The sequence below is a fragment of the Apaloderma vittatum genome, unplaced genomic scaffold, assembly GCF_000703405.1.
Source record: "Apaloderma vittatum isolate BGI_N311 unplaced genomic scaffold, ASM70340v1 scaffold9826, whole genome shotgun sequence".
NCBI lineage: Eukaryota > Metazoa > Chordata > Aves > Trogoniformes > Trogonidae > Apaloderma > Apaloderma vittatum.
In genome coordinates this window covers 20,290-45,659 of record NW_009721261.1, presented here as the reverse complement: position 1 = coordinate 45,659, position 25,370 = coordinate 20,290, and the positions used below count along the sequence as shown (strand labels likewise).

At 39.6% G+C, this 25,370-nt stretch overlaps 1 protein-coding gene across 1 annotated transcript in view; it reads left to right on the top strand.

The window, feature by feature from the left end:
* Positions 1 to 25,370, top strand: part of ATF7IP (activating transcription factor 7 interacting protein) — a gene marked incomplete at its 3' end in the record, with an annotated part of 46,450 nt that overhangs the window by 2,601 nt on the left and 18,479 nt on the right. The window contains exons 2-9 of the mRNA XM_009871312.1: positions 8,733 to 8,816; positions 11,815 to 11,960; positions 13,016 to 13,153; positions 15,047 to 15,112; positions 15,808 to 15,881; positions 16,342 to 16,430; positions 17,740 to 18,372; positions 19,944 to 20,011. Of these exons, the coding sequence (XP_009869614.1) occupies positions 8,733 to 8,816; positions 11,815 to 11,960; positions 13,016 to 13,153; positions 15,047 to 15,112; positions 15,808 to 15,881; positions 16,342 to 16,430; positions 17,740 to 18,372; positions 19,944 to 20,011 (1,298 nt within the window). The remainder of the gene's footprint in view (positions 1 to 8,732; positions 8,817 to 11,814; positions 11,961 to 13,015; positions 13,154 to 15,046; positions 15,113 to 15,807; positions 15,882 to 16,341; positions 16,431 to 17,739; positions 18,373 to 19,943; positions 20,012 to 25,370) is intronic.

Genomic DNA, 25,370 nt, shown 5'->3' with positions numbered 1-25,370 from the left:
CTTTCCCTAATGTGTGATGGCGTTCTTGAGTCTTCAGTCTTTAAAAAACTAGAGAAAAGGAGATAAGAATATGGCTCTTCAGCCCTGTTTCAGACCATTCCTTCTTTTATGGTATTTATCTTTAAATTTATGCCAATTAAACAGAGAAAAAGTAGGTTCCATTGTTTCTTTTAAAGATCTTATTTAGGTGTTAAGACATTGCACTGAAATTGCAAAAGTGATATAATTGCTGTGCAACTAAAGTCTTCCAGAAACTATCTGGAGGTGGGGAGTAGCAGGAAGAAAGAACACTCTCTGTACTTGTGTAAAGTTGTAGTGTGCCCTTTTTGTGAAATGTACATTACAAATAAATTTATGGTTCTTTTTCTTACTGCGATGTAAGTGTTCTTTCATTGGAAATGAATGAAATTAGGATATCAGGGTTGACTTTTTCATCTTACCCAATGAGAAAACACACTGTGGTCAGAGAGGAGCTTTTGATCTGGAGCAAAAAGACAAAAGTGACTATTAAGTATTGGACTACAGTTTGCAGAAGTCTAAAATGATTGTATCCAGCATTTCTTTTTCAAATTTTCAGTTTTGGTGACAGGACAGATTATCTTGACTAGTTTTAGTTATCAACAGCAGCAGTTTGACTTTTACAGTTGCATGGCTGTAACTGAGACTTCGTGAAATGAAAATTGGCCACTGTGGAGTATGTTCTGTCCTTAACCAGTGAAATATTTCAAGCCAATTTTTTGTAGACTCATTTTATATTAAATGTAGTATTATATTAATACAAAAATGTTGCAATCCTACCAACTTCAATAACAAGATAGTCATAGAATGACCTAGGCTGGAAGGGACCTTAGAGATCACTTTAATCCAGCCTCCCTATCGCCAGGGTCACCACCTGTTGACTAGATCAGGCAACACATGGGGACTGAGCGGCAATCGAACCCACGACCTTGGCGTTGTTAGCACCACACTCAACTGACTGAGCTAACCAGCCCCTATAATAGCAGAGAGGTTGCAGGGTTGGAAAGCTATTGCATGAGAATACAGAATTATCTTAGAAGATAAACTTTTGGTAAGACTCTGAGAATTAAATCTGTGGAGATGGTATGGAGATCATTTGAAGATGCTGTATTGGAGGTACAAGTGCAAGCTGCTCAATTAAAAAGTACGTTTTTAAAAAAGTACAGATGAACCCAGCATGGCTAGGCAGTGATGTAAAGAATGGTACTAGAAGACTTTCTTCAAATGGCCAAATTAATAGAATCTTTTTCTAAAGTAGAATTAGTAAATGTAGTAGCTGTATTGACACTTAAGATCTTCGTAATGGAAGATGATACATTAGAAGACCTTGGAGATCTCAGGTAAGTAAATAGGCATGTGACAAGGAAGACCTCACTGATGTATTTGAATTCCTTTGGATATCCAAATACAAATGATTTCTTATCAGGAACTTTTGGAAACTGAACTGTCTTCAGGTAAGATGGAAAGTCCTTGTGAAGAAAGTAATCATTTGAAGAACGGGAAGTAAATCTACGATGATGTGTTCCAGAGACTGTGCTGTGCAGCAGAATTAATAATTTATCTAAAATGTAGGATGACTGCTGAGGTCACAGTTTGGCAATGATGCTGTCAAGAGTTGTAGGAGAATCTTACAGTGCTGAATGACTGCAGTATAAAATGGAAGATGGCACTCATTATGGTTGGATACAAAGTGGTACAGATGAGAATGAAAATGCTGATTGAACTAACTGACCAGTCAAGAACAAGTTTCCGGGATTATAGTAGATAGTTTTGTAAAAACATAGATAGCAGCTGAAGAAAGCCATTAAAGAATGCTGGGAATAAATGAAGAAATAGAGGAAAACTTTAGTGTGAGACATCAAGCTCTTAATTTTTTTTTTATAATTCTATTTCGTTCCCCTTTCCGTTATACAAGATGTCACAACTGGAAGAGGTACATGAAAGAGCAACAGGGAAGATGGCAGAATTGCAGAATAATTTTAAATCTAATGGTCTTTATTCCAATCTCCTACTCAAAGCAGGTCAAACTATATCATATGGCTCACTGACCTTGGCACTTTGTTTCTGTGCATCTCCAAGGATGAATATGCCACAATTTCTTCTTGAGTAGCCTAATACATAACCAACCTCAACAGTGGAAAATCTTTCTGTCTAATTGGAATCTTCTGTGTGTCCGTTGCCTCCTGTCTAGTTGCTGGGCACCTTAAAGAGTAGTGGCTCCATCCTTTCTTTCTGCCCTCTAATTATGTGATGGAAGGCAGTGATATAATGTCCATTTAGTCTTCACTGTTAAGGCTGAACAAAGCCAGTTCTGTCATCTGCTGCCCATGACCTTTCTGATGGCCATCTGCTGGACTTCCTGTGGTTTTGCCATTGCCTGCCTTGTACTGAGGATATGAAAAGCAGACATAGAGCTCTAGATGGGAGTTTCTCAGGTACTGAACAAAAGGATATTGCTTCCCTTTTCCTGCTGGATACAGCTTGTTAATATGGCCTGAAATGCTGTTGAATTTACTTCACACTGCTGACTTAGGTTCATATTGTTTTCCACCAGGAAGCAAGGGCCTGTTCTACAAAGTTACTTTATAGCCAATCAACCCCCAGCCTGTGGTGTTGTATCAAGGCTAATCTGTCCCAGGTGCAGGACCTTGCACTTGAATTTGTTGTACTTTCCATTAGCTCATTTCCCTCCACCGCCCTACTAGTATGCCTCTGAACAGCAGCTAAGCCCTACAGAATATTTACCACTCCTGTCAGTTTGTATCTGTAAACTTGTCAAGTGTGATCTGCCAGCAAGTCCAGGCTGAGAGTAAATGCGGTAAACTGCATCAGCCCTGACGACTGCCTCTAGTGCTAACCCACCGTCTGGACTATATACCACTGACAGTGAGTTTTTTGAGCACTTTGTAAAAAGCTACCAGGTCTGTCAGGCATGATTTTTCCCTTAACCGCATCCAAGCTGACTACTCCCAGTCACCTGCCTCTCCTTTGTGTGCCTGGCAATGGCTTTCTGTGAGAATTTTTTTCTGTAACCTTTCCAAGATGTCAGGTGAGGCCGCTAGCCTATAGTTTCTCTGAATCATCCTCCTTGACTGTCTTGAAGATGACTGTGACATTTCCCTTTTTTTAATCATCAGGAGCGTCCCTTGGTTGCCATAAAAATGGTAGATGGGGGCCTCATAATGCTGACAGCCTACCTCCCTCAGCACTCCTGGGGACATCTCATCCACCTTGCTTATGTGTGCCCTAGCTCCATCTCCATGGCTGTGAATAGCATTTCTCTTCTGCTAGGGGTTTGTCCCTCTGCTCTCATGAACTTAGGAGGAAAACTTGCCAGTGAAAACTGGAGACAGGAAAGTTGAATACCTCAGCATTTTCTATGTCCTCAGTCATTAGGTTGCTTGCCTCTATGACCAGCAATTTTCCTTGGACTTCCTTTTGCTGCCATTGCAGTTACAGCAGTCCTTCTTGTCCCTCATATACCCTCACTGTTGAGCTTCAGCTTTTCTTGTTCCGTGCTTCCACAGCTGGACAGTGCCCCTGTATTCCTCTTACGTACTTCCTCTTCCTGTGTAACCCTCTTTTTACATTGGAGCACTGTCAGGAGGTCCATGTTCACCCTAACTGGATTTCTTCCATGCTGGCTCTGCATTCTGCATATTGAAATGTTCTCTTGCTTTGAGGAAGATGTTCTTGAAGAACAACCAGCTCTCCTGGGTCCTTTTGCTTTCCACTGCAGCTCTCCTTGAGATACTACCAAGTAGGTCCTGACTAAGGTGGAATCCCCTCTCTTGAGGGCAATGACTGTAATGGTGTTTGTTCTGCTGACTTCTTGCAGTTTTTTTAATTACACAGTCTCATGGTTCAGGTTGAATATTAGGAAGAATTTCTTTACTGAGAGGGTTTTCAGGCACTGGAACAGCCTGCCCAGGGAGGTGGTTGAGTCACCATCCCTGGAGGTGTTTAAGAGAAGGGTAGATGTTGCCTTGAAGGACATGGTTTAGTGGTGTTGATGGGGCTGGGAAAAGGTTGGACTCGATCTTGAAGGTCTCTTCCAGCCAAAACTTTTCTATGAATCTGTGGTTGCTGCATGTGAACATACCCTTGACCTTCATGTCCCAGACCAATTCTTCCTTGTTCGTGAATAAGAAACCCAACAGAGAATCTCCCCTAATTGACTCATCCGTTGCTTGTGTCAAGAAATTGTCCACAGCACACTCCAGAAACCACATGGATTGTGCCTGATCATATAGCTCTTCCAATTAAAGTACACCCAAGAGTAAGTCCTAAGGCCTTTGGTCATGTGAGATAGCTCTACTGATTTTTTCACCTTGATCAAGTAGTCTGTGGTGTCTAGCACCATGTTGCCCACATTGCTTTGCTGCTTTCTCCTTGCCCAGAAGCTTTCAACTCACTCATCTCCTGTCCCGTGGCAAATCTCTGAGTACTCCTCTGCATAAAGAGCAACAACCTCGCCCATTCCAGCCTGTCTTTAATGTTTATGTTCATCTGGAGCTCCTTGCTAGCAGCACCATGATTGCTAGAAGTTTACTAACATTCATATTCTGTGGAAGAGGAATTTTTTTGAGGTCTATCAAGCTCAAGCTGTAAGTAAGTCTTTGGAGGTGTTCCACAAGCAATTTTTCAGAAAGCTGAGGAAGTTTTCTGGGACTGTGTAACTGTGTTCTTTTTCTCCTTCTTATATTCTTCCATACTTGAATATCTGCTTTTGGCATGAAACTGTTGGAGGTAGGATCCTGAATTAGGTGAACTGTAGGTTTCACCTAGTGCAGTTGTTGCTGTGTTCTTCTCTTATCTAATCTGTACAGTTCCAAATTTGACCAAGTGAGTAGTATGTCTGCCAAAGAAAATCTGAAACTTTTCTTTCTCAGAATTGCTAGCCCACTTCGAGTGCATTCTGGACATCTTGATTGTAGGCTTCTCTACAGCAATGGCATTTAATGCCCTTCAGGAATAGTTTGAAAAAGAATTTCTTTGTTACTGATCTTTGTCAAGGGAGTCTGAAGTCAAGCAGCACACCAAAGTACAACCTTTTAAGAATAAAGAGTGCTGTTAACATTTTAAAGACTGCAGCTTTTCTCCTAGAAAGTAGCATTTGAAGAGAACTTCAGAGCATGTGAATGGCAAGTAAACAACTAAACATGAACTTTGTTCGTGTTGTCATACAACTGGCTGTCAGAATTCTTGATATCACAAACAGGAAAATATGCTTAAATGGCACTGATGAAACCGCTTTTCTGCAGTAATGTTTCTGGCTTTTACTTCGAAAAGGCATAATGGAAGGCTTTCAGAGAGTTGCTGCAAAAATATTCCAGCATTTGGGAAAAAACCTTTATCCTGGAAAGTTAAAAATAACTTTTTTTTTTTTTAGTCCCATGGAGGATTAAGGAAGTCTATAGTATCTGCAAATGGGAGCTGAATATATGGGGGAAAGAATTTTCTTTAATGTACACAGACAAAGACACAACTGTTGTATTTTTGATCCACTGGATTTTGCAAACCAGAAGTCTGGCACGCTTCTGTCCAGCAGGCTTTGAAGGACCAACTATTGGATTGCTGGATTCATCAGTTGTAATCTTTTAAATCCATTATGGATTTTTTTTTTGGCTGAAAATGTGGTAATAGTTAAAGAAGAGAATATTGTGCTTTGTATTTGAATCAGTTGATAATTACATTTCTGGTTTCTACTCCACCCGTGTTGTTTCTTGCCCTTTGCTGTGCACCTTTACAATGAGTGTGTCTGTGTTTGATCAGCACACTGGAAAGCTATTTTTAAGTCCCTGTTAGGATTTGTCTTCTCCATGGTGAAAAAGCCCAGCTCCCTCAGCCTCTTGTAGAGGTCATATTCCTGAGCTTCTTAGCAGTCCCTTACTCCTTCCCAAGAGACGGCATAAGGAGTGCCAAGTAAAGGGCAGTAACCACTTCCGATGATACATGAGCTCGGCTCCTGGCACGGCTCAGGATGTTGTGGACCTTTGTTGCCAGGGCATGCTGGTGGCTCAGGCTTTGCTTGTTGGCCGTGCTAGTCCTCAAAGCAGAGCAGCTCACCAACCATGCCGGCCATCGCCTGTGTCATTGCCAAGGATTCTCCCTTCCCACGTGCAGAACTTCCATATTTGTTCTTGTTGAATATCATAAAACATTTGTCATCCCATTTCGCCAACTTATGTAGTTCATGGTGATTCCTTTTGAAAATATATGAGTCTATGATTTCTTCCAAAGCCAAAAGAGTCACATCCAGACATGTTTCATGGCAAAAAAAAAAAAATCTGTATTTCTGTTTTACAATAACTTTTGGGTAGGGTTTGATCAAGGAAGCTCAGTGGTTTCAGCAGCGGCGCTGACAACAATGACAACACCGAGGTCGTGGGTTCGATTACCGCTCGGTCCCCATGTGTTGCCTGGTCTAGTGTGGCATCCCTGCCCATGACAGGGAGGTTGGACTAGATGATCTCTAAGGTCCCTTCCAGCCTAGGCCATTCTGTGATTCACTGCTTACGCTGCTTTTATACTTCCTTGTGGTTGGTGTCTGTGCATCAGCTCTAGCCAGTGTATAAGGAGAACGTTGTGGTTACAGGATTATGGAATAGTGAGTGTATGACCGTGCGGTCCAGAGTAATTTGCAGATACTGTTCAGATGCTCTTGGGTTTACTAAATATTTTTATTTCAATTTCTAAGTATATTTTGGCAGACCTGGCATCCAAATAAGCATCCAGACAGTCAAGAAACAGTGCAGTTTTAGAAATTGTTAAAAACTCTGTTCAACTGTTTAGTGACAGGCAAACACACAGGAAAAAAGAAAAGAATCTTTTCTGTTCAGATCCACAGCAAATAGGGTGAATTAAGGTAAGTGTGTGATAAACTAGATTAATGTTTGTCCTTGATGATCTGAAAGGTATTTTCCAACCTAAATGATTCTATGTTTTCTGTGATACAGTGATAACTTAATGTTGTAATCAAATTATTTTTTTAAACGATTGCGTTCATTGCTTCTGCCTATCTCGCATCAAGATAATGAGATCACAGCTGATCAGTGAAAAGTAAGCTGATAGACGATTGTAAAATTACATCTGTATTATGGTTAGAGAGTTTTATCTCAGCATTGTGTTTAAACTACTGTAGTTAAATGGGGAAAACTTGTTCACAGAGTGGTGGAAGTTTGTAAGGAAGGAACTTGCTTGTCCCTGAAATTGCTTTATTCGCTACATAGAACTCAAAAAGCTCAGTTTTGGAACTTGTAATACAATTATTTTTTTTTAAGGACTTCATAGATATGCATATATTTCCATGGAATATTTGTATCTTTCAGTGAATATTTCAGGGTTAGGGCTGGGCCAGCAACTAAACAAATGACAGATGCTCTCTTAATAACCTATCTCTCTCCCCAAAGGGGAAGGGAAAAAGGAATAATGCAGAAATACTTATGGATTGGAAAAGAAAACTAAAACCAGCTTTAATGAAACAGTAATATCACTAATAAGGAAGTAATTAAAGTAATGGAATCTGTAATTCATGGAAAAAAGTACTCTTGAACTTAATGACTTTCCTTTAGATTCTTGGGTAAATGAGTCCTATTTTATTGATAAAACACATGAAGCTTATCTATAAGCAAGTGATATAGGCACTATGCCATTTTATTACCTTAAAAATAAATGAGATTGGTTTTGAGGAATTTGTGGTATGAATACTATTCCTTGCATAAAGTAACAAAAAGAAAAATACCATAATTTCAGGTTTGGATCTTCCAGCTCCTTCCTTCTTGTGATTTATTAGGCAATTATCTTAAGCCACTCAAATGTACTTCATAATAGAAGTTAATTTTAGTGTTAAGAGAGCAACAAGTATACCTTCTGCAGCCAGAACTTTCTCTGAAATATCTAGTAAACTCTGCAGTAATAACAAAGTGAAAATAGGAGATTGGAGAAGTGTAGAGATCAAGCTGTGCCTAAGAGTGTTGATTTGTTCTGTTATGTTCTGTATAGATTCTAATGTAATCTTAAAAGTAGTAGTTTTGTGTTGCATCTAGCAAGCACAGGAGGTACAAAATACAGCCTGTACAAAACACATAATAGAAGTTCATGGAACAGATAAGTTTTCAGGAAGTATTAGCATTTTTCATTTTAGCCTATGTGCATTTGGGGACGTTATTTCAGATTTTTCTTTATTTGAACAGTATGCTTTAAAATACCTAGTCTGATACTGTTATACTTTGTATTAGGAAGAAACTTCAAATGAAAAGAAGAACCTAGACCTTTTCTACCATAAAGATTGTGGGTGAATTTTCCAATAGTAAATAAACAGAGAAACTTACTAGTATTTTGATGCTTATTTTTTTATAAGTCTTTCCTAGGTGAAAAATAAATAAAATAATTTATTGAAAACTTTGACTACATTAAAAATACATTGTTTCATTTCAGACATAACTTTGAGGCATTCTGTTGATTTTAAAGCTGAACAAATCCAGAGATTAATCTTACTGTGTGGTATGGTAGTTTGAATTTTGATTCTGAAGGTATCCTCTGTTGTGTTTTATTTTTTTAATCTTCGCATTTCCTCTGTGTCATACTTATTTCTCTCACCTTCCCCAGCATGGTTTTTAATAAGTATTCTAAGTTCAGTAGTCAAAGTAGGACACTTAGGATACTTTTGTAGGTCAGTGTAAGTCACATTGGTTTTTTTCTTCTGTTTGTAGAAGAGGTGGGGGAGGAGACAAGAATGGAGAGTGAAGAGGATAAAGAAGAGGCCCACAAAGAAGAAGAGAAACACACAGAGAGAAGTATGTAATGTTGAAACTATCACATGTCACTGGTGGCACGTGTTAGAAACACACAATCATTGAGCTTGAAAGAGACCTTTGGAGATTATCTGGTTCAAACCTCCAGGTTCCTGGAGTGTTCTGGTGATAACTTCCTCCTCTAAGTGATAGAGAAGCCAACAAGGAGAGGAGTTACGTTGGACCTTGTTCTCACAAGTAAAGAAGGATTGATGGAGAATTTGAAGCTCAGGGGAAGCCATGACTGCAGCGACCATGAAATGGTGGAGTATAAGATCCTTAGGGGCAGCAAGTAAGCCGCACAGCAAGCTCACTGCCCTGGACTTCAGGAGAGCAGACTTTGGCCTCATCAAGGACCTGCCTGGTAGAGTGAAATGGGATAAAGTTCTGGAGGGAAGAAGGGCCTAAGAAAGCTGGTCAGTGTTCACAGATCACCTGCTCCAAGCTCAGGAGCGATGCATCCTGACAAAGAGTAAGTCAGGCAAAAACTTGGGAAGGCTGACGTGGATGAACAAGTCGCTCCTGGACAAACTCAAGCACAAAAAGGAAGCCTAGGGATGTACTCCTGGGATGAGTACAGAGAAATTGTTTGAGCAGCCAGGGATCAGTTGGAAAAGCCAAAGCCGTGATAGAATTAAATCTGGCCAGGGACATCAAAGGCAACAGGAAAATCTTCTGTAGGTATATAGGTCGTAAAAGGAATAGGGAAGATATGGGTCCTCTCCAGAAGGAAACGAGAGACCTGGTTACTTGGCATACGGAGATGGATGAGATACTCAATGACTTTTTTGCCCCAGTCTGTACCAGCAAGTGCTCCAGCCACACTGCCCAAGTTGTGAAAGGCAAATGCAGGGACTGAGAGAATGAAGAACCTCTCACTGCAGGAGACGATTAGATTTGAGACCATCTAAGGAACATGAAGGTCCACAAGTCCGTGGGACCTGATGACATGCATCTGTGGGTCCTGGGCAAACTGGCAGATGAATTTGCTAGGCCACTAGCCATCGTTTTTGAAAAGTTGTGGCAGGCTTGGGAAGTGACAGTCTGGCGAAGTTCCTACTGACTGGAAAAGTGGAAACATAACCCCCATTTTTAAAGAAAGGAAGACCTGGGGAACTACAAGCCAGTCAGGCTCACGTCTGTGCCAGGCAAGATGATGGAGTGGATCCTCCAGGAAACTGTTCTAAGGCACATGGAAAATAAGGAGGTGATTTGCAACAGCCGGCATGGTTTCACCAAGGGCTAATTGTGCCTGAAAAATTTGGTGGCTGTCTGTGATGGAGTTACCATGTGAAGAAGGGAAGAGCAAGTGACATCATCTGCCAGGAACTGTGCAAAGCATTTAACACTATCTCACGTGACATCCTTATCTCTAAATTGGAGAGTTGTGTATTTGGTGTATGGAATTGACTGAATGGTGGCACTCAAGTTGCAGTCCATGGCTTGATGTCTGATTGATGACTAGTGACAAGTGGTGTTCCTCGGGGGTTGGTACTGGGATCGATGCTGTTTAACATCTTTGTTGGCAACATGGCCAGTGGAATTGAGTGCACCCTCAACAAGTTTGCTGATGACACCAAGCTGTGTGATGTGGTCAACATGCTGGAGGGAGGGAATGCCGTCCAGAGGGACCTTGACAGGCTGGAGAGGTGGGCCCATGCCAACCACGTGAAGTTCAACAAGGCCATGTGCAAGGCAATTCCAGCCATAAATACAGGCTGGGAGATGAGTGGATGGAGAGGAGCACTGCAGAGAAGCAGTTGAGGGTTTTTACAGATGAAAAACTGAATATGAGCCAGCAGTATGCGTTGGCAGCCCAGAAAGCCGATTACATCCTGTGCTGCGTCAAGAGACGCATGGCCATCGGGGAGATGATTCTTCCCCTCTACTCCACTCTGGTGAGACCCTACGTGGAGTACTGCATTCAGCTCTGAGGCCCCCAACATAAAAAGGACGTGGACCTGTTGGAGCACCTACCCTATGAGGACAGGCTGAGAGAGTTGGGGCTTTTCAGCCTAGAGAAGAGAAGGCTCTGGGGAAACCTTAGAGCAGCCTTCCAGTACCTTAAGGAGGTCTGCAGGAAGGATGGGGAAGGGACTCTTTATCAGGGAGTGTAGTAATATAGGGCAACAGGCAATGGTTTCAAACTGCAAGAGGATAGGTTTAGATTAGATACTAAGAAATTCTTTTCTCTGAGGGTGATGGCACTGGGACAGGTTGCCCAGAGAAATGGTAGGTGCCTCCTCCGTGGAAGTGCTTGTGGCAGGTTGGATGAGGCTTTGAGCAACGTGATACAGTAGATGTCCCTGCCCATGGCATGATTGTTGGAACTAGATGGTCTTTAAGGTCCCTTTAAAGCCTCACCATTCTGTGGTTCTATAAAAAGGTTCAAATGGACGTCTGGACACGTTCCTGTGTGACCTACTGTAGGTGATCCTCCTCTGGCAGGGGGACTGAATTAGATGATCTTACAAGGTCCCTTCCACTCCCTAATATTCTCTGATTCTGTGAATGTTTTTTCAGTCAGGGATTGGAGGTCAAAATTTTGTGGCTAGTAGAAAAAAAGTTCATTGCTGACACAGGCAGAACAAGTTTTATTTGACTGGAAACCTTAGAAGAGGATTGCATTTTCGGAAGAGGGTTTTGTTTTGCATCACATTGGCCATGTTTCATTGTAGGATGGTGCTGATCGGAGCAGGAAGAACCAGAGAGAAGTTCTGGAGAAGGGAATGGTGGTACTAAAGGCTCTTTATTTTGGGGGCAGTGGTTTGGTGAAGCACAAAGCAGAACTCACTAACAGGGCAGCAGTGTACTGAGATGAAGGGGACTGGTGTTCTACTTTTATGTTGTCTAAAATCTTGTTTTTCCAAAGGCGTTCTTACTTGTTTCAGATGAAAAGCTTAAACTGGGGACAAATAAACCTTCATAATAATCATGGCATTCTGCAACTACCTTGTTTTTTCAAATGTTCCTCACAAGCAATTGTATCCAATTGTTTCAGGTGAAGTGTCAAGGAGAAAGCGTTCCAAATCTGAGGACATAGACAATGTTCATTCTAAACGTCGTCGGTACATGGGAGAAGATTATGAAGCAGAACTTGAAGTGAAAATTACAGCCAGAAAGGATGTTGACCAAAAAATACAACAGGTAGAATGGAGGTGCAAAGCACAGATGGCAAGCACACACCTGTCACTTGTCTTACCATCTTTGAATTAGCTGTCTTTTCCCACACACTGGCTGTCCTCTCCATTTTCTCCTTTTTCATGCTTGAAGATAGTATGTAATTCAAATAACAAAGGTGGATTAATTCATATAAAGTCCTATATATCCCTAGTTTTAAGAGACCAAGTACCATTTGAAAACTACAGTACAAGAAATACTTAAACTCCTAAGTCTCCTGACTGTAGAGGTAGCATCTTAGCAAAATAAGTATTTCTGTGTGGTAAAGGTTTATGTGGTGCACTTTATTGTGTTCCTAGCTTTAAAGAAAGTGTCTCCAAGTAAGAGGGCAATCAACGTGGCATTTTGCAGATTTTTATAGAGCTGTTAATTGCCTGATGGAACGATTGGCACATAAAGAAACCCATGGTCTTGAAGAAAAAAAAAATTGTGCCCTTCCATTAGTTGGTTAGCTAGTACCTCTTGTAATTTTTTGTAAGGTAGGATGCAGAAAACTGAACAGTGTTTGCTTATTTTTGTTTCTTAAGGAAATTTTTTGTGCTGCAATAAGCGTAGGAGGGAGGAAAAAATTAAATAGGGTGTCAAACTGTGTAAATCAGTCTCTTCCCATTTTTAGCTACTGTAAAGGAGGTATTTCCCAGGGCAGAATGAATCTTTCAGATAAAGCTTTTTTGAACATCTTTGATTTCTGTTCTTTGAATGTCAGTGTCCCTTTTAAGAACAGAAAAGTAAAAGGAAAGATTAATTTGTGTAAACACAGTAATTTCTGAAAAGATCTTCTGGAAGATCACTGGAATGAAATTAATTTCTTGAGTTAACGTCGCAGAGGGACCACTTGTGTTTGCCAGAATAGATGTGAAAGCTTTTCTTAGCTGTGCAACCTCATGCTTTTTGTTGACTGTAGATCTATTTGATTGACAGGGCACAACCATTCCCATTGTTCTGTTTGAAGCAGGATTTTTGTTAAGCAATACCCAAATTCTAGGATTATATTTATTTATTTTTTAATAATAATTTTACAGGTTATCCAGAGGCTGTTGGAAGAAAAACTTACCGCTTTACAGTGTGCTGTATTTGACAAGACTCTGGCAGACTTGAAAACCCGAATAGAAAAAGTAGAATGTAACAAGAGGCATAAAACTGTGCTTACTGAACTAAAGGTGAGTGTTTGAACTGCATACTAGAGTAAAATTTAAAAGTAAGTTCCTCAGCGTTTAGTTGGAAGTCTCCTGTAATTGTCAGTAGGAAAGCCATTTTCACACCACAAAGTGAAGGGTGAGAAGGAAGCAGCAAATACTAATGTTGCTTTTGAGTGGTAAGAGTCTCTTTCCTTTTCTTCTTTTTCAGAAGAAAAGAAAGCAAATCATTAATCATCAAAAAAAAAATCCTGAAGCAAATCTTCCTTCCAGCAAACTAATTCATTAGCTGTTAGTAAATAGCTTTTCCACTCTCTGTTCCATTTAGACGTTTTTCAAATGAATGTTAAGTGTGAAAATATCTAATGCCTCTAGGAAGGTAGAAGTTTGCTTAAAAATGAAGAATTGCAGGAAGGAGGAGGGCAGCAGCACTGGACTTTGTAGAGTGTTCAAACAAAAAGGCATCATGTGATACCCGTGTTTTTTCTCCAGAAAACTAATAATTATCTCTAGCAAGGAAAAAAACGGCTGGCATTGAAGGAAACGTGCTTTCTTGCATTCTTTGTAGAAATGGTGTACGTAGTGGTAACAGGAGGAACACCATAGAAATCAAATAACTTCAAGGTGACAAGACAGTTAAAAGCTTATCTCATAATGAATTCAAACAGTAAGGCCATTTTACTGGTAACGTAAAAAAGTATGGACTTTGCCAGACCAGGTTGTACTACATAACTCTTTCCCCTTGCCACTTCAGGCATTTTATGTTGAGCTTTTGTTAAAACGCTAAGATGCTTTCAGTATCCTTGTTCATTAGGATCTTTAGCCATCAGCTACAGTGTCAAATCTGTAACATAAGTCTGTGAATGTCTTGATGTTGATAAATTCACAATCTGAGCTTACGTGGTTTTGCTCCAGAATGCCTCAACATTGTAAAAATAAACAGAAGCACAATTTTAGGCAAGAAGTTCTGAAATTACAGTATATGAAACATACTGATTTTTAAAACTTCTATTCTTCTAGTGCTAGCATAGTTTTTCAAGAGTTTATAAAAAAAAATTAACTCTTCTTTCTGTGAAGAAAAAAAAAAAGTAGTGTCACAGCTACTGCCTCCAGAATGAGGCAGCCATCGGAACTTCAGCCTAGATAGGGCAAATTATTACAGAAGGAATGGACACCGAAGAGTATATTAAGGGAAGCACAAGAGGTAAAAGACAAGATGTAAGAACGGTGCTTAAAAAGGTAACGAACCTGACACTAGAACACCAAATAGAGTAGAACAAACCTGTTGGTAAGGTGTGAGTGATACGTAGTGTACTAGTGAGGAGGACAAATGGGCAAAGAGTAGATGATCCAACAGACAAAACGGGGTGCGTATTTCAATATGGTAGGTACATAATGCATTAAAACAAATGTTTTCAGTTGCTTTCGTTCCTGCAGGATATTGTGTGGACCTCTGCAAGATATATTCTGTTTTGCTGTTCTGAATAGGAAATAAAATAATTCAAGTTGTCTCTAAGATATCTTGATCGTGATACACGCGTGTGTCTTTCTGCTGCTCTGAAGTAATTGAGTTGTACTGTATTTCAAGGAATCATAGAATCATTAAGGTTGGAAAAGACCTTTAAGATCAAGTCCAACTGTCAACCCAATATTACTGTGAGCACTAAACTATGTCCTGAAGTGCCACATCTACACGTTTTTTGAACACCTGCAGGAATGGCAACTCCACCACTTCCCTGGGCAGCCTGTTCCAATGCCTCACCCCTCTTCAGGGAAGAACAACTTCCTCTGATATGAAAATAGCCTTTGACTTGATGTCTTAATTATACGTCTTCAAGTTTGTGTACTTTATTTGATGGTTCTTGGAGAGAGTATTTATGGTTTCTTTTGTTTGCTTTTCATCTTCTTCCCATTTAGGCTAAAATTGCAAGATTGACAAAGCGATTTGGAGCAGCCAAGGAGGACTTGAAGAAAAGACAGGAGGTAAGAACTGGATTTGTTATCTTTGTTTTTCTGTGTTAAGCTAAACCTTGTGTTGAAAAATGTAGACGTTTCACATGCAGAAAAATGTGACCTTGTTGTTCAGTGGCGTTCATAAATAGGTTTGTCTTGTTTCATTAAAGGCGGTGATGTGAACGAATAGTCTTTTAACATCTGTTACGTAATTGTGATTTGAACAAAAAGTTCTATAGGCATTATTAGTGTGAAAGCACATTAAACTCTATGCAAGTAAATCTAATTTACTTCAATATAGAGAGTACAGAGTAAATAAGTGAATCCCATACCTTGATTTTGGGGTGAAGGGGGAAGAGTAGAGGGAATGGGTACAAACAATAGTATTTTGCTGTGTCTGGAATTAATATTTTGGATTACGTACCGTGAAGAAGTGGGAAACTGAAAGTCTGTTAACGTTCAAGAAGAAATTTTGAATCTTGCGCTATAAAAACCTGAAGGCGAGAGATTCATAAAAAGGGATGATGTAGGAGAGAGGGAGGCAGGTAGGACCGAGGAGATTTTTCAGGATTGTAAAACATGTCAAGTTGCCCTGCAGCATTGGCTCCAGAAAATATGTATCTCACACAGAAATGAAAGAACATGAAATATAATGAAAGCGTAAGATTGCAAGCTGACTTATGGTTGTTTTATTATGGCTTCTCTCTCTCTTTCTTCCTTTTTAGAATTCACCAAATGCACCAGTGTCTCCAGGTAAAGCAGCAAGTGAACCTGCAAGCACAAACAGTGCACCATATCGGTAAGCAAGCACGTCACTGTGACTATGTTAAAATTAACAATAGGACCATTGAGATACCTACTGTAATGGATAATCCCTGCATTTTCATTATTTAATTAAAGTGCTTTTCCTTTTCTTTCATTGCTCTTTGGTTGTAAAATTCTATTTTCTTTCACAGAAGTTGTAAAGGGACAGTTTCCGATCTGCTCTTGGGTAAACCGGGATGAGTGTTGTTTAAAGTTTATTTCAAAGAAGGGAAAATTTGCATGGTGAAAGACAAACTGGGTGCAAGAACTTGTAAATTTACAATTAATTTTAATTTTTTTTTAATAGGGAAACATCCAAAGTTAACTTGCAGGGGGCTTCGGAAAATAAATGGGTTCCGAAAATCTCAGTGAAAAAATAAGTGTAGAATTTTTTTCATTATCACACTGTTCAAAGTTGTACCTGGGTGACTCACTGAGAAATGCTTGTTCCGTAGAAATGCTGGCACAGTGAGACAGATACTGGAGTCAAAGAGGGGTGTGGGGGAGAGCACAGCAGCAACTTCTCAAGCCCCTGTGAATGCAGGTAAGAAACCACATGGACTGTAAAGACGTTTTCTAAAAGTTGTATTGCATTCCGTTACATAAGTAAGTAATGGAACAGAGCAAAACTGAGTTTTAGGACTTTTCTGACATTATTTTAACTCCCTTCCACCTTTCCAGTTTATATTTGTGTAGTGCACTTACCAGGTAAGCGAAAAAATACATTGATTTGGCCACCCAGAATATGTGGGTAAATCTGATGCTTCAGCAAACTGCTGGCCGGGCGTGGCAACAAAACTTGCAGTCCCTTGGCTGCCAAGAACTGAAACATGGGACTCAAAGGCCGTTTTTTGTACTTGATCATAGCAGGATGCTTAGACCTTCCCCTCCACCTCATGGCTACAGAAGTTGAGCGGGGGAACTAAAGGAAGTCGTAAGCCCCATTTCTTAAGGGCATCAAGTTGAAAAATGGAATTTTTAGATAAGAATTTATAGGCAATGTAGAATCAAAATCACCATTAACCTTCATTGTAGTCACCCAATGCTTGGTTTTAAAAATAGTTTACCTAATACTGAATGTTTTTCGCAGATTCATCTCATAGTAGGTATATATTGGTTTTCTGTAGTGTATTATGCTCCTGATATTTAGATTTTTTCCTAAAACTTTGTTGCATAAAAGGGAATATCTTGTCTAACACATTAATCCTTGCTTTCAGTAGAGTATTTTGGATACAAGTTCCTACCTGTAAAGAGCAAGTTAGTTGTAACTGAGTTTTTCTTTTGTGTTTTCTGAAGGACCAGTTGATCTACCATTTCTCTAATGAGTGTTTAAAATGCTGTATTTCATCAGTTGTCAGCAGTTAAATCCTGGAGATTTCTTCAAGACTGCGTCATAGTTCTTTGTATATCTTAATTTTTTGCCATTTATATATAGGTATTTTTCAAATGGAAATATGATATTGATTGTGTATTTAACTAGACCATTGAATGAATCAAAGTGCGCAACAGAAAAAGAGTATCTATAGCCTTTCTTTACAAGAAAGTTAGTCATGTACCACATTTTTCATAGAACGATAGGATATTTTGGGATCAGATGGAGCATTAAAGGTCACGTAGTCTAACCCCTCTGCCATGGGCAGGGACACCTTTCACTAGATCAAATTGCTCGAAGCCCCATCCAGCCATACTTTGAACACTCACACTGACAGGAAATACACAACTTCTCTGGAGAACCTGTTCCAGTGATTCGCCACCCTCATTGTAAGTCATTTGTTGTGTTTGAGTGAGACTTCCCACTTAGTTCAAATACTTAATTTTGTGTTAAATTTTTTTTTTGATGCGTGTACTGCCAGCTCCCAGTCTTGCTGCTCCTCCGACACTCATCAGTGCACAGCCTAAGCCTCCGGCTCCAGCGACCTCCAGCAGCTCTTTGACGACAGCAGTTCTTCCCACAGCTAACACAGCTACGGTTGTAGGCACTAACCAAGTGCCCAGCGGCAGCGCGCAGTCAGTGTCTGTCTCGTTGCAGTCTTTGCCCGTAATCTTGCACGTACCTGTCGCAGTGTCCTCCCAGCCTCAGCTCCTGCAAGGCCACACAGGGACTTTGGTCACTAACCAACAGTCGGGCAACGTTGAATTTATATCTGTACAAAGCTCGTCTACAATTGGTAGCGTTACCAAAACGACAGTGTCTTTGGCATCGGCTAACTCAACTAAACCAAATAACAGCCCATCCGTGGCCAGTCCTAGTATTCAGAGGAACTCTCCAGCCAGCGCTACGTCGATAGGCACAACGTTGGCGGTACAGGCGGTTTCTTCTGCACATCCTGTTGCCCAGGCCACAAGGACTTCTTTGCCTACAGTGGGTACTTCAGGACTTTATAACACCGCCAGCAGTCGAGCCCCCCTACAGATGAAGATTCCCCTCTCTGCGTTTAGTAGTACAGCTCCCGTTGAAGCACCCACCGTTACAGCCCCCAGAGTTGGTAAGTGATGCTTGAATGTTGGCACTGGGAGAGGAGAATAGTTGTCAAAGGAAACTGCAGAACTGCACTCATGTGGAAATTTGTTTGTTAGTGTGTTTTACAGAGATGGTTCTTCTGGGTTGCCTTTCTGCTACAATGGTCAAGATCAAAATCATCTCTGTTATAGATGTGTTTCAGCCATTGTTGAAAATAATCCCTCCTTAGGAGGAGTCAGCTGTGTGGCTCTGTAAACTTTGGTTTAGTTAGAACTTGATTTATATCATTCCTGGCATGAAGTTAGAAACTCCTGTTCTACCATTAACAACTTGGTATTTGTTTTTAATGCAGCCTCTCAAAATAATCTGGCTGCCTCTCTAAGCAAAGACATTCTGGAAGAAAAGTATAGTCATTAACTTTAATTTTCACTCTTAAAAGTAAACAAATTGAGGGGAAAAAAAGCAACTGAATACTAACCTGGTTCCAAAGAATTAAGTTTATTGTACTTAAAATAAAATATCTGGACACAGTGAATGTTCAAATAATGATATCTAGATTAACTGTTTTAAAATACTTTCTTTCCATATATGGTCATGCCGTGATGATTCTCTAAACTTATTTTGCATATCTTGAGAATTTTTTTTTTTTACTAAGAGGTGCCCAGATTCCCTAAGTAAGTGGAAATTTTAGCAATTTTCTCATTGGTACAATATAATGTTAAAATGAACTCAGATAGAACTTGACATCAGAACTAGTTTTCTTTCATTTTCTCATCTCTTTTACCTGCTTTAAAATATATCTTCCACAGAGTTGTACAGTTACATGCTTTGAATTGATTTTTGGCTTTAAAACTAAATTGTACAGCTTTAACACAACATAAAAAGGGACTTTTTATGACTGATCAGGCACAGTGACCAAAGGAAGGGCCTATGTGTCCAAAAAAAATTTGTCTCGTTTTATGCAGTTCCTATAGCCTTAGTCTAGAACCTCGTAGGTTTTTCACTGGAATTGAAACCCTGCTTGCTCATAAGCTCTGGTTAAAATGAAAAGCAATGAGACTGGAGAATTTGGATTTAAATGTTTTCAACAGATATTCAAGCAGCTTCTGCTTAAGTTCCTAGTTTAGATGCACGTTGGGCTGAGTTAGTAAAGATACTGAGTCTCCCTGCACAAATTATCTCACGTATTTTGCAGTCTGTTTGACTATCCATTGTTCAGTCAGTTTTTTGTACAAAAATGTTGAATAATGGTAATTTTTTTCAGTTTACATACAGAGGCATGAGATGTTGGAGTTATGTTTTGTGCTTGGATAGGCAAGGGAATTTTGAGTACACTGTCCGACTTTTAAGGAAGGGAACATATACTGCCTTTAGGCTGGGAAGTACTATTTTGCTTTTCTGTTCCCTCTGTAGAAATGCTAGTAGTCAAGCCTGAATACTTATAATTGAAAATTGGGGCTGAAAAATGTTAAATGTGCCACACAATGAAATGTTTGGTATCAAATAATTTTAAATATTGCCTCTAAATTTGTATAGTGGATAGCAGTATGTAGTACCAATTAGATGCTGCAAATGAATAATTTCTTGACCCCTCAGAAAACCAGACAAGCAGACCACCAACAGATTCTTCGGCAAACAAGCGAACTGCTGAGGGAACAGCACAGGTAGGTTGTTGATTGTTTCTCCATAAAATTCTAAAGTTACAATCCACAGGGGAAAAGTTCTTCTATTGCTTCTAATGAAACAATTTTAGTTTCTTTTTTGTGCCATCCTTTCTAGTTTCTGTCCATTTGTATTTTTCTTCTTCTTCTGACCCAGGGTATTACTTGGAGCAAGAGCTTCTGATAATCTTTTCAGAAGTTTTCTGGTGGGGTTTGGTTAACTTAGGTGAGTTAGTAATTCAGGAGCACACTAAAAACTTGTGTGATAAAACTGATCTCACATACCGAAGAACCCTGCCCAATTTTTGTCCAAAGGGCTTGAACTTAAAGCAGCAAATACTTTGTAAATTACTGCAGCTCTCTCATCTCCACACTAATCCAGAAGTTAATCAGAATTTTTGTTGCCATATGTCAGGGAAAAAAATAAAAGGGACAAGAAACTTTCTTCACAAATAACTACTTCATGATAAAGGAGGACTTGTGGTACTTCTGGATCTGGTACTTCTAAAATTTGTTGAACTTACTTTGAAATTTAGAGGTTGAAATTAAGCTCTTTAAAATCATTCATAATAAATTTCCTTTCTGCAAGCAGATATTTGACAAAGCACCTTATACTTACATTGCTGTTAACCAGAAGTCATTTTATTAGGGGAAATAAAACTAATTTCTTCTAGTCAAACTTGACATATTTAGTAGTGTTTCAAGGTTCTGAATTTCAAAACAAGAAGAAAATATACTGGACAGGATTGATTTTCACCTTTCACAGAAATAGTCTGTCAAAGATAACCACTATTACAGAATATAAACTGTGCCTCAATCTACCTTATAATTAAGGCATTTCATAAAGAATGGTTGGTTGGAACCTAATTTTTCAAACATACCTGTGGATTATAGCTATTAAAACGTTTGTCAGTACTTGGTATGTAGGAAGTTCAGTACTGGAATGGATGACGGTTTTAAGAATTTTCAGTATAAAATACATATTTTGGAATTTTTCTTCTTTGGTAGAGCCTGAAACTTGGAAAATATTTTGGAAAAAGAGATTGTGTGTGATAGTGGTATTTAGCAATGGAAGGTGAGCCAGGAGGAGGGAAATAAAAGACACCTGATGCTTTCTGGTTTTCAGTCGTCTGTTATAGTATGTGTTTCTAGGTTTGCATTCAGTCAAATCAGCTAAAGCATGTGTAATGCCATGGTTAATAAAGAAGGACCTGATGCATTTTAATTGGCTAGTGAGGTGTGGAATTGCCATGCCGTATCTTTGAAAAATCCAGTTAATGCCACCTGCTTTTTATTACGTAAAATCCAAAATATTATATATTGCTCCGCACTTCACAGCCCTCAGATCAAAAAGTAGTTCGCTGTGTGCCGTATACCTGTGGCGTATTTGATGGTACAACTTTGATCAATTGTTTCAAAAAGCAGTTGAAACAGGAAGCGACTTCATCAGAAAATAAAGAAGCGGTAGAAGCAGCACAGCCGAATTTTAACTTCCCCGAGGATGTCCTCTTTGGCTTGGAGGAAGAGGAAGAGGATGCTAAGAGCATCAAAAACACCCACAAGCAGACTGGCTGGGCAGCTAACCTATTAAAACAATGGCTGGCCAAAAATGGCAAAGACCCTAGCTTTGAATTGGTCCCAGTAAGTGAACTCAATGATATCTTGAGAGAGTTTTATTACACAATCAGGAATCACGATGGAAATACCTACAGCGTGGCAAGCTACAAGTCCATGCGCGCTGGCTTAAACCGGCATCTCAAAATGCCACCTTATAATCGTCAGATTTGCTTAATGAAGGACAAAGAGTTTGCTAGCGCAAACATGGTATTTGTGAGCGTGCTGAAGATGCTGCGCATGCAGGGAAAGGATGAGACTCACCACCATCCTCCTATATCTGCTGAGGACTTGCGTAAGATTAAACAGTCCGGCGTGCTGGGATTGCACAGCCCGCTGGCACTTGTCAACAAGGTGTGGTTTGATTTGCAGTTGCATTTTGCCAAGCGAGGGAGGGAGATTTTAAGAGATCTGGCTCCAGATGCTTTTGTTGTCGAGAAGGACAAGAACGGGCGTCGATACGCTATGTTTAGGTACCCTGGCAAAGGGAAAAATGGAGAAGATCCTCATAAAATGGGTAAAATGTATGACATGCCGGGGGACCCAAACTGTCCTGTTTTTTCCTTGGAGCTTTATTTGTCTAAGTTGCCTCCAGAGCCCCCCGCCTTTTACCTGCATCCTTTAAAGCTGACGTCAGAGCAGATGCGAGAGCAGCCTGTCTGGTACAAAAGAGAACCGATGGGTGTGAACTACTTGGGTACCATGATGCCCAGGATAAGCGTGGCAGCCAGGCTCTCCCAGCGCTACACCAACCATTCGCTCCGAACTACCACCATCCAGCTGCTGTGTGAAGCAGGACTGGGGCCTAGAGAAATAATGGCAGTGACGGGCCATCGCTCCGAGTCCGCTATCAGACACTACTGGGGAGCTGCAGACGTTCGCTACAGGGCTTGGTCAGATATAATGGAGAATAACGCCTCCAGTTACCTGTATAGCAAGATCCCAAAGGAAGTGATGAAAGAATCACTGTCCAGTGCCTCCATCGCTTCTATAAACCACGTTGCTCTAGAAAAAAACAGAGTTCTATTCTCTACAAAATCTGTGGTGCCACCTGACACTGATGCTGTGACTTTAGTCCCTGAGGGACGCCCAGCTCTGAATTCCAAAAGCCCCATCCTGTTGAACCACAGTTCTTCCAAGGTGTTTGTCCCCAAGAACGTGGCCAGTGGAAACAACCTAACCGCCAGTCCCCTTCAAGGCTGTTATAACGAACCTGTCTTTATAAAGCGTGTGATAAAACAAGAGCCAATGACTTGATGCATCTGTGATGGAACTGATTTCAAGTAAATTGTTAAAATGGAAAAATTACCAGATTTCGTTTTTCACTTGATCTCATGAGGAGGTTTTTTTATGGTCCAGCTCAGCAAGAAGCATCCTGTTTGCACTCATGAAGCCAGCTATGGAACAGAAACTTAAACAGAGCAGGGCTTGGAGTTTATATGACTTTCTGTAGCAGCTGGACCTCTCTAAGTGGCTGAGCAGAGCGATTAAAAAAAAATGAAAGGGAAATACTGATTTCCACTTAGCTGAAGAGCTATGCTTTCTTCAGAAAAAAAAAAGTACATGGCTTTTGTATTTTGTGAAGTGTGTTTATTATACCATTGTGTGCCTGCTGGCACTAATGTAGCATCTTACAAATCAAATACTTGATTTCTGAAGAGCACGGAGAAAGTAGAAGCTGAATAAAATAGACACAGATACACTACAAATATATACGTATGCATGAAAACACCTGGAATTGCTTGACCACTGTCACCCTCTCTGTTCAAATTATCAGACCTACCAGAGGATTGTGCCTTTTTTGTTTTTAATTTGTTAAACATCCTTCTAAATTGATTTTCTCTGTGCGCTACGGATTTGGTTTGCAGGTCTTTACTTTTTCTTCGTAATATTTCTGGCTAAGATTTCAGTCATTCTCTCTTCCAAAGGCACTATTGATACAGATGATATTAAAATTGGAAACTCTTCATCAGACCTACCAGAGGATTGTGCCTTTTTTGTTTTTAATTTGTTAAACATCCTTCTAAATTGATTTTCTCTGTGCGCTACGGATTTGGTTTGCAGGTCTTTACTTTTTCTTCGTAATATTTCTGGCTAAGATTTCAGTCATTCTCTCTTCCAAAGGCAATCTATTGATACAGATGATATTAAAATTGGGAACTCTTCAGTTGTGCATGAAACAGGGAAAACTTTCTCAAAAACATTGAGGACAGTTTTGTTGCAAGTAATTGGAGCTGAAGTGTTGTCTCTGTATGTGTTTATCTTGAGAGGTTTTTTGTATTTCCTCTCACCTACCCCTTCCATTACATTTCACAGTCTTTGAAGTATAGTCAGTATAGTCTTTGTCAGTAGAGTGTAATTCACAAGAAGACATTCTCTTCTTCCTCAAAACCCTACTCAACTTTTATTTTTGTGTTTAAGTTCTTTAGATTAGTTCATTACAGTAAACTGATCCTGTCATTACATTTTCTACAGGAGATTTTTACAGGTTAAAAATTCTGAGGACAGTGGATGTGAATTTTGTCAAGAGAAATCAAATCGTAATTTAAAAGGCTCTTTAATGAAAAAAAAATAGGAGGGCTAGTCATAGTTTGTTTTTAATGAATCACGCCTTATCTAACTCATGGTTTGTCTCTGACGAAAGTTGTGCCATAGAATAGCAGAGATTCTGACGAATCGTGAGATCTTGTAAATAAAAATGGAAGACTGGTAATCAAATCACAAATTATGGTAGGTCCACTTTGAAAGAGGAAATAGCATAGCATTTAAAATCATTTTCCATTGTATTAATTTAATGAACTAAGAATGGCTTCATCCTTCTGAAATGCGTGCGTATATGTGCGTACACGCACGTGCTCATACACACACAGTTTATGACACTAAGGACTTCACTGGAAATGTTTATTATGATGCTCAGCAGTGGAGAAAATAAGAGAAAAATGCCAGCTGAAATAACAAATTGACCATGATAAACTCTTTAATTCTGTGGAGAACTTCCTTGATGGGAAAGGCTTTGAAACATTGAATAAGATCTGTCACTTTGTTGTAGTCTGAGGTCTCGATGCCTGAACTTCAGAGTTTTTACCTTGACTGATACTATTTGCCTTTGTGGCCTTAGGTTGGTTCTTCATACTTACTGCATCAATTTTGCAAAGTGTAAGACCATCGCCGTGTTCCATTTTCTGATGGATCATGCTAAACATAAGATGTTTAGAAAGCGCTCTATTCATATGCTATGTTTTGTGTTTACAGTCACTTTTATTTGCTGTTGTTATAATGATTGAGCTGGTTATCAGGTATCATTATTAATATAAAAATTACTTCTGCACAATCCTACACTTACTTAGTTGCAGCAGTAACTTAGGACATCAATGACTAGATGAAGGAAATCATGGTTCCAGGGTTAATATTTTGTCAAGCTTAGAGTAAACCAAATAGAAAAGATAAAGCAGGTAATCCTTTCTTGTGGCTAGAAAGAAGGAAATTTAAAAAAACAAGGCACAAACAGTTCGGAAAATATAGGAGAACTGTGCAGTAACTTATTCTAGGATATTTTAAAGTGACATAGTTTTCCAAATTTTAAAGATTCACAGAATTCGTAATTCAGCCAGACTGGCAAATTTAATTTCTTGTTTGAAGCGATTTACTTCAAACTTTCACCAAGATGGGTGTATATTATTTTTCCCCCTCAAAAAAAATTCCTCTCTTTGTCTCAGGTAGTTGCTTCTTCCAGCATACTGGCATTGAA